Source organism: Culex quinquefasciatus, chromosome 3 (assembly GCF_015732765.1).
Source record: "Culex quinquefasciatus strain JHB chromosome 3, VPISU_Cqui_1.0_pri_paternal, whole genome shotgun sequence".
NCBI lineage: Eukaryota > Metazoa > Arthropoda > Insecta > Diptera > Culicidae > Culex > Culex quinquefasciatus.
The window spans coordinates 179,256,588-179,266,417 of record NC_051863.1 but is presented as its reverse complement, the minus strand read 5'-3'; the positions used below and the strand labels follow the sequence as shown (position 1 = coordinate 179,266,417).

The following is a 9,830-nucleotide window of genomic DNA, read 5'->3' as shown; positions in this document are numbered from 1 at the left end:
ACTAATGATGCAAAATGGCTTTTTTGGGCATACCGAAGGCACCAAAAAACTTTCAGTCGGATTGAAAAATACAAAAATAAATCGAATGACCGAAATCTGAGAGAACTGCTCTATTTTTAAAAAAATACATTCGAAATGTATAAAAAAGCCCGATATTGCAATAGCAAAAATTTTCATCATTTTCAATCGATAGCTGATATCATCGCGATTCTAAAACACTAAAAATTGTTGATGTTAGTATTATTTTTCATACGGTTATAGCTAATTTCTCCCATATAGCCAAAATCCCATAAGCTCGGTGCTTCAGTTAAGCACTGAGCCGTGCTTAACCGAGCCAGCTGAACGAATCAAAACTGGGGCAGTGCAAAACCGAGGCGTGCAAAACCGGGGCACGACTGTAGTAAATACTTTTAATTAAAATAGTATGTTGAAAAAATTAAGCTTCATTACTAATTTCTTGTGACAGCGTTGCCAGATCTTCAATTTCTTGGACTCATTGCAAAGATTTTTTGATTATGTGTTTTTTGATTGACTACGATGGGTCGTTGATTCGGACAACGTTTTCATCAAAATATTTGAGATCCAGCCTAAAAAAGTGTATAAATTACACTCAAGTGCTAAGAACTTTTAATAGGGTGGTCAGATCTTCAATATATTGGACTCGTTGGAAAGGTATTTTGATAACCCAGATGAAAAATTGTAAAAAGGATGGGTTTTGTATGATATTCCTTCATGTTATACATTGAGTTGATTTTGGACGTTGGAGGAGCGCGCACGCCTTGCAGGATAATTCGTGTTTTGGGCGTCATTTGTTCATGATGTTCCGTCATGTTATGCATTTTTAGAAAGGTATTACCTTTCCAACGAGTCCAAAAGATTGAAGATCTGACAACCCTATCAAAAGTTATAAGCACTTATGTGTTTTTATGAAAAAAAAATTAAAAGGTAAACAAAAAAATCAAGGAATCATTCGAATTGTTTTAGAAAAGTTAAAACTTGTGGATGGTTCAATTTAAATACTCAACAGAAATCTATAATTCAACGACTCACCTGACATTTTCAATGCATCTTTTAGATCACAATTTTCCGCATGTCCTGTATTTGAAGTTGCAGCTGTTTGATCTGAAACAAATTCAACACAACTAAGTAAAATATTCAAAATCAATTTCCACCCTGATTCCTCACCCTTTCCGAGTGCTTCTTTTGCACAGCCTCACTGGCGGACTTCCGGTATCCCTCGTTCCCCACCGCTGCCAGCAGCCGGTCCAGTTCCGACTCCAACTTGACCAACTTTTTCGAATTCCCACTTTCCTGCCCCGAAGCCACCATCCTCTCGCCACCCCGCTCCAGGTTCGTCACAATCCCAAACGAACACACGTGACTAGCGGCCGAACTGACCGTGAACCGATGCTCCTCGAACCGATCCTCACTCTCGTGCAGCACCACTCCGTTGCACAGCGTCAACTGGCCGACGACGTTGTCCGCTTGCTGCCATCGGAGCAGTTCCGTCAGCCGGGTCGATTTGGACAGCAAGTGCAGCACCGGATCGTGCTTTCGGACGATCGGTGGCCGGACGGATTCGGCTTTGGCAGTGCGCACACTTTGGCAGATTTCCAGCAGCTCGGCCACTTCGGATTCGAGCTGGGCGTCGATCCAGGCGGTGGGGTCGAAGGAGGCTGGGTTTGGGGCTGGGAGGTGTGGCCTCAGTTGCGCCACTAGGAAGGGGGTGAACACTTCCATGTAGTGGAGGCCGAGGGAAAGGCAGTGCTGGAGGATTTGGCAGTGATTGGCGGCTTTGGAGGCGGACCCTGGGTTCATGTGGACTTTTGTAGTTTCCTGAGGAACAGGGGAAGATATGAATTAACTTATTTGGCATTTTTTCTTGGATGACCAGAGCTTGAATCCCAAATACAGTAGTTGTTCGGTAACTGGGCGTTGTTTAACTGGGCTGCTTTTTAACTGGGCGCTCGATAACTGGGCCGTAGCCCAGTAAAAAGCAGACAAACGTCAAAAAACAAAACAAACCGAAATCACCGAGGGGTTAATGGATGCAAAATGTTACCAAATTTATAACATCACTCTCAAAACGAGCAGCAATGCATAAAGGCTGGTATGCAGATCGGAAGGAAAGGGGTCAAGAAACAGCTTCGCGAACAGCAGAACAAAGGAGAGGGAGAGATTTCTTGGGGCTTTTCTTCACCCTCTCTGGCCCGCTTTCGCTGTCGCTGCTGCCCATTTGATTTTTTTCTTGACCGATTTCTTCCGAAGTGCATACACCGCTTAAGATAGGTACGGAGCTAGGGAGGAACAAGATCTAGAAAAGTTTTTCTTGACAAAAAAAATTATTCATAAAACTGGAAAATTTAAATGGAAATCAACTGAAAACAATCTAAAGCGCCTTTTTTATTATGCAACTTTCCTGTCGACCCTACTATTTTTAGGACCTTTATTTGGACATTCTCTTGCTATTTCACTGGTAAAAGTAGAACTTTTTAAACAAAAACCTGCCTTTCAAGACTATTTTATCCAGAGCAGCAAAACACTGCCTCCAAATTGCCTCCCACAATCGTGGAACACCTGAATTTAACTGATATTTTCACAAAAAAAGTTATCAGACCATTCATAAAACATTACTAAGCATGAGTTTTATTGGTTTCAGAGTATGAAGTCATTATTTTGTATAAAAAATGTACTCCTGGAGAGAAAAAAAAGTTTGTTTACATCGTAAGAAAAAGGCGTTCCGAATTTGTGGTTTCCAAGGGTCAATGTTTTGCTTCAAAAACTTGATATCAAACGTAAAAATGTACAGCCGGTCTATACATCAATCAAAAGATCGCAAGAAAACCTTTCACATGAAGGTAAAAGCAAATCATTATGTTCAATTATCGATTTTCCAAGGTTTGTTGAACATTGACCGATCTGTAAACGGTTCCGAATATGAGGGATGACTGTATGATACACTTTTTTTACAAATTAATTTTAATTTTAAAAAAATTTGATTTCTTGAATTTTAAATTTTTAACATTTGTAAACTTTTAAATTCAAAAAGAAAACAAATTTCTTGAATTGAAAATTTTCTAAATTTATAAAAAAAAAAAATTCATAAATTCATAAATTATGGAACTATTGAAAAAATTATAAATTCCAAATATATGAAACTCCGAAAATAAAAATTTTTGAAGCTCTAAATTTGTATTTTTTTTGTTTAAAATGTTTTAAAATTTCGGAATTTTTGAATAACATATTTTATTTTATTGAAAACTACAACATTGAAACTCTTAAGTTTTAAGATTCAATAGTTCATAATTTCAAAATTTGTATTATTTCTATTCTATTGTTAAAAAAAATTCAATTCTTAAAATTATAATTTCTAAAATTGTACTATAAAAAAATTACGTTCGAAAATAAATTAAGTTTCTACAACAATATTTTAAATTTCCAAGAATTCAATTTCTAAAAGTCAAAAAAAAATCTAAATATCGAGATTTATCTAATCTTAGAATTTCAATTACTGAAGCTAAAAAAGTGTAATTTATTAGAATTCGTATTGCTTCTAAATTTAAGATTTTTTTTTTTTTTTTTGTTCAAAAAAAAAGTTCCAGGTTGTAAAAATTTAAATTTTTCGAATTCAAATCAAAAAATCCAAATTTAAAAAATGCTGAAAAATTTTAATTTTTGAAACTCTATAATTGTAAATTTTTAAAGCTTGTACTGTTTTTTTAATTTTTGAATTTTGAATGACACTTCGGTAATTTCGGAATACACCCTTCCGGCAGCAGCTGAAGATTTATGCAGTCCCACGTCGCATGTTCGGGTGTAGACCTAAAGAAAAATTCTGAATAACAATTACTTACTTAATTTAAAACTACAACATTGAAACTCTGAAGGTTTAAAATGCAGAAATCCAGAATTACTAAAAAAAATTCTAAGGATGTAATTTATAGAATTTTTAAACAATTTTTTTATCGAAAATCGTTTTAATTTCTACAACAATATTACTTAAAATAGATTTCATAAATTCGAAATTTTCGAAAGTTAAAATATCTGAAATTCTATAAAAACTTATAAAATTCTAAAAATCCAAATTTATGAAATTCTGAAAATTTAAATTTTTGAAACTACAAATTTGGTGATTTTCAAAATTTTTATTGCTTCTGAATTTCTTACTTTTTGAATAACATTTCTAGGTTTTTTTTTATGTTTAAGGCTGGTACAAATATTTTGAAAAGTTTTTGTCACCCCCTTCAAAATTGCCCCGAAAAATCAGGGGGCAAAAAAATATTTTACGATAAACTTCAAAATTTCAATGAAAATTCAAGTGCAACCAGCTGAAATCAAATTAAAATACATTCTTCTGCGTTTAAAATCATTTTTAGCATGTTTGGGTTTATTAAAAAATCTTAAGATTTTTTGAAAATTTTCGATGCAAAACCTTTTTTTTCGATACAATTTTTGTTTTTGAACTAGTGTAAAATGCATTTTAAAACACTTTTTTCATTTAAATGTGAAGACTATGGCTTGTTATTTAAATTTTTATATTTTTTTATTTTTTTGCCCCCTCCCCCCTTGACCTCGGCCAGGGCCGAGGGACAAAAACTTTTTTTAATATTTGCATCGGCCTAATAAACAAATAAAACACAAAATCTTAAGTCCCGAATAAAAAAAAATTTTTTTTGTATAAAAAAATATAAATTAAAGCAAATTATTTATAGAAGTATAATATAAAAAAAAAATTCTAAAATACATTTAATTTTCACAACAATCTTCTTATAATTTCCAAATTTCCAAACAAACTTTTTTATTCCAGAGTAAGGCCGTTGCAAATATTTTTCAAAGTTTTTTGCGAAAAAGAAATTCCGTCAATACCTCGATTTTTTTAAAACTAATGATTGGAAAGCAACTCGTCAGTAAAATGCATTTTAAAACACTTTTTTCATCCAAATGTTGAAACCTAGGCTTGTAATTTCAATTTTTATGTTTTTTTTTATTTCCCCCCCCCCCCCCTCCCCCCCTCGACTTTGGTCAGAGCCGAGGGACATAAACTTAGATTAATTTCAAAAGTCAAAAAATTCTGAAAATTTAAATTGATAAAATTCTGAAATTCAAAAATTATATTTATGAAATCTTATGATTTTTTTTTTCTTTTATGAAACTCTATTTATATTTTTTTTTTAATTTTTGAATAAATAAACGATTTGATTTCCTAAATGTTATATTTTTTAACCCTCTCCCGCCCATGGTTACTCCAGAGCACCAGAACTTTGAACTCAAATATATCGGAACTGACACAACTTTTCATGGTGCTTTAAGTTGCAGGTGTTCATGTAGAATGTATACTAACATTTCCCTAAATTTCATCAAATTTGGTTAAGCACAAGCAAAGTTACAGTGTGAAATGTAAACAAAAATGGGCCAATTTTAGGGAAATAAATAAGACCTGTTTTCGAAAGCCCGTAAAAATTACCAAACACAAAATTTTATGAAGCAAAAATTTTTTTGCTATAATTTGAACCTTGGACAAGAACCCCTGTAAATAACATTGTGAGTTTGGACCGGTTTTAAGTGTTTTTCAACCTTTTTCATTTGGTGCACCAGAGCACCACCTAGGCATATGAGCAACTTAATATTCAGGAGCACTTTTTTCTAAATTACAGAAAAAGCTCATTTTTATCAAAACAAAAGTTTATAAACGTTCTGACTATTCATAAACAAGACAAAAAATTGATATTAGACCGATAGTTTTATTATTTTCCTCATTTTTCATGAAAATGTTTGTTTGTGGGTTTTGAATGAGCCAAACAAAGAAACCTGAAAATGCAGAGATTTTAGAGTTTGTAGTTAATACTTCAGAAATATGGTCTTACAGCAAAGAATAAGTATTTTTTAACATATTTCGAAGCGTTTTCAAACAAATGAACCAATAGATTTGAAGAAAACGAGATTTTGTTTTAAAAAAAAAAGTTGCACATCTTCCTGATGGTGCTCTGGTGCACCACTTCAAATTCTACTTTTTTGTCCCAATTCGATGTTTGTGGGTCAAAGTAAAGTATTTCCTGCATTATTGTACCAAAATTAAGCCATTTACTATTTTTACGATAAGCAAATAGCTCTGGGCGTTAGAGGGTTAAATAAATGTAAGCTTTTCAATTTATTTTTTAATTCCTTATATTTAAATTTTCTCAGTCTATAGATTTCTGAAGTTCAAAAGTATGAATTTGTGAAATTCTAAAAATTAAAATTTATAAAATTCTAAAATTGAAAATGTTGAAGCTTTCTTTATAAATTTCTAAAAATTCTATTGAAAAACCAAAGAATTTTTGATTTTTTGTTAATTTCTTTATTTTATTTTTTTAGATTCATTGCTACATAATTCTAAAAATTTAAAAAATATCCAAAAATTCAAAAAAAAATCTAAGCTATTCTATGTTTTTATTTCTGTAATTCTAATTTTTTAATAACAGAATTTCAGAATTTCCATGATTTGTAAAATTCTTAATTCGAAAGTTTCAAAATAAAGAAATTCTAAAATTGGACCATTTTGAAATTTGTAAAATTCTAAAATCACCAATTTATAATTTGTACAGATTTTTCGGATAATTGAATCACACAAAAAAATCGTTTGCTTTTTTGCTTAAGTATCCTATGTGATTTAGAACTTTTAAATTCAAGATTGGGTTGGGTTCGGTCCCAGTCACTCCTTCCGTCGGACGAGGAAGTAAGTGTTGGCTTCGGTCTAACCGAAATTCATGATTCGATTATTCGAAGTCCGATGAAAACCTTGGGATAATCGAACTGCGGATAGTCCAGGCTTTTGATAATCTAATCTGGACTGTAATTCTAACACGGAGCCATTCACAAATTCAAAAAAAAATCTAACAGTCTAAAATTCTAAATTCTTAAATTGTTTGTTTAAAAGTTCTAAAATATTCAGATTTTTTTTAAATGCTTGAATTCATCATTCCAAAATTCTAAAAGTTTAATATCCTGAGTTTTAAGTTCCAAAATACTAAATTTTCGGGTCTAAAAATTTTAATGTTCTGAAATTCAATCCAATTCCTCAAACTTACCAAATAAACATCGCAAAAGTTGCTGTAGAAGAACGTCTTCCAAGCCACCGTCGCCAGATGAAAATTGTAGCTCTCAAGCGCCTGCTCAAACGTCTCAATCGTATTGCCCAACCGACTAACGATCCACCGGTCCATCTCGGTCAACCTGTCCCGATCCTCCGTCCGCAACTCCCCCTTCGCATCCGCACCAAATTTCTCGACGCACCCGGCCGTGTAACGCGTCGCTTGCCAGATCTTGTTGAAGAACAGCTTGTTCGTGTGGCACTCCTGCACGTTAAAGTTGATAAAGTGGTTCTTCACGTTGGCGGAACAGAGCGTGAAGCGGAGCGCGTCCGTCCCACACTCGGGGATTCCATTGGGGAACATTCGGCGCTGACCGGCGAGCGACTTCTTCAACTCGCTGGCCGAGAGGACACCTTGCGCGTGCGAGAGTTGCGCTTCGCGATTGAGGTCGTCGAGGCTGATGCCGCGGATGACTTGGTCTGGTTTGATGACGTTTCCAAGGCTTTTGGACATCTTGCGGCCGTACTCGTCGCAGACGATGCCGTGGAGGAGGATTTTCGGGAACGGGAGTTGGTTGGTAAGTTGTTGTCCCAGCATGACCATTCGGGCGACCCAGAAGAACAGGATATCGTGGCCGGTTTCCATGAGGTCCAGCGGGTAGAAGCGACTTTGGTTGGTTGGCCATCCGAGTGTTGAGAAGGGCAGCAGCGATGAGGAGAACCACGTGTCCAGCACGTCTGGATCTTGGGTGATTTCGAAGTTTTCGCTTTTGAGTGAAGATTTGGCCTTTTGGCGAGCTTCGTCCAGCGAAGTGGCCGCAATCCAGGACGTTTTGCCGTTGGCCTTGATTTCAAACGCTGGAATCTGGTGTCCCCACCAGAGTTGCCGAGAAATACACCAATCGTGACAGTTTTCCAGCCAGCGAAACCATTCCCTTTCAAAGTGATCCGGAATGATCTGCAACTGGCCACTCTTCACCGCTTCAACCGCTCTGTTGGCCATCGCCTGGCACCGCACGAACCACTGCGGCCTCAGCAGGAACTCGATTACATCTTTCGACCGCGAACAAACCGGAAGTACCATCGAATGAGGTTTAACTCCTCGCAACAACGAAACATTCGTCAAATAGTCCATCATTTTGGCCCGAGCTTCGTACCGTGGCAGATCCGTAAAGTGGCCAAACCCATCCAGAATCCTCCCCCTTGCAGTCAATCACCTCAACCAGCGGCAGACGATGCCGCTTCGCCAGCTCGAAGTCGTACCGATCGTGTGCCGGCGTTATTTTGACCGCTCCCGTGCCAAACTCCGCGTCCACCGACTCGTCAAAAACCAGCGGAATTTCCTCTTTCCGAATCGGATGCCACAGCATGGACGTCGTCCCGCGCAAGTGCTCGTACCGCCCGTCGTTTGGATTCACCGCCACCGCCACATCCCCGAGCAACGTTTCCGGCCGGGTCGTCGAAATGATAATCTCCTGGGACGATCCTTGAACTTTGTACGCCACGTCTACCATTTCACCAAAGATGATTTTCCTATTATATCCCGGAACTTCCACCGGGGTAGGACCGTCAATTTCCACGTTTTCAACCTCAATGTCCGAGATGGCCGACTCGAGCGAGCAACTCCAATTCACCAGCGATTTATCCCTGTAAATCAGCCCCGCCTCAAACAACCGCACAAACGCCTCCCGAACCGCCCTGCTCTGCTGCTCGTCCATCGTAAAATACTCCCTGTCCCAGTCCATACTCGATCCCAACCCCCGCAAATCCCCCTCAATGCTCCGTCCCTTTTCCTCCCTCCACTTCCAAATCTCCTCCAAAAATCGCTCCCTGCCCAAATCGTGCCTTCCAACGCCACACTCCTTCCGAAGTCGCTTCTCAACCACAACCTGCGTGGCAATCCCGGCGTGGTCCATCCCCGGAATCCACAACCCCTCGTAACCCTGCTTCCGCTTCCACCTCATCATCACGTCCTGAATGGCACAGGTCAGCGCGTGACCCAGGTGCAGCTCTCCCGTTACGTTCGGCGGGGGCAACAGCATACTGAACCGTTTCGAACCACCACCGCAGGTCACCGAACGGGAAACCACATCCCGCTGTGCGGCCTCGACGAGGGCCGGTTTGTACGCCGAGTCCAGAGCTGTAAAATTCAATCGGTTTTCAACGTCAAAGAATTCCAACAAAATCTAGCAAAACTTACGTTTTCTTTTATTGGGACCGCCGGAGCAGGTTCTTGTGCAGCAACCGAGCGGGACATTTCGTAACCGTCGTGTGAAGTGAATCGACCGTTCGGCACCGAACAGCTGCAACATTTTTGCCGAAAAGAGCCGGCGAAGGGCTGCGAGAAATGAGAGCGCTGCAGCGCGGGTGGGTTTGTTTTTGTTTTGGGTTGCGTGTGAATGCTGTCAGTTGGGCAATTTTGAATTGTATGCTGTGAGTTTTTGAGGGCCGTTCAGTGGTTACGCTTAAATACTAAAAATCAAATTACTTTATCGAGAAATTAAATGTGAGAGTGTGTGCGTGCAACATGGAGTTAAACTTTTCAAAGTGCCATGGTAATCTTCACAGCCACTTCACAGAAAGTTTAACTCCATGTTGCACACACTCTCACATTTAATTTCTCGATATTTATTTACAGATTTTTTTAAAGGTCCTATAAACATATGAAACACAATGCTTATAGGAACTTTAAAAAAGCTTTTATTTAAAAAGGTCCTTTAACCTTAAACCCTTTATTTCCAAAATTACATAATATTTTTCT

At 37.7% G+C, this 9,830-nt stretch overlaps 1 protein-coding gene across 1 annotated transcript; it reads right to left on the bottom strand.

Moving 5' to 3' along the window:
* Positions 1-1,006: 1,006 nt before the first annotated feature.
* On the bottom strand, positions 1,007-9,462 carry LOC6041091 (valine--tRNA ligase). Its single transcript, XM_001850346.2, is given in 5 exon segments — positions 1,007-1,122; positions 1,186-1,836; positions 7,068-8,270; positions 8,272-9,209; positions 9,270-9,462. Coding segments are annotated over 5 exon segments (2,955 nt in total). The 5' UTR covers positions 9,382-9,462; the 3' UTR covers positions 1,007-1,071.
* Positions 9,463-9,830: the final 368 nt, after the last annotated feature.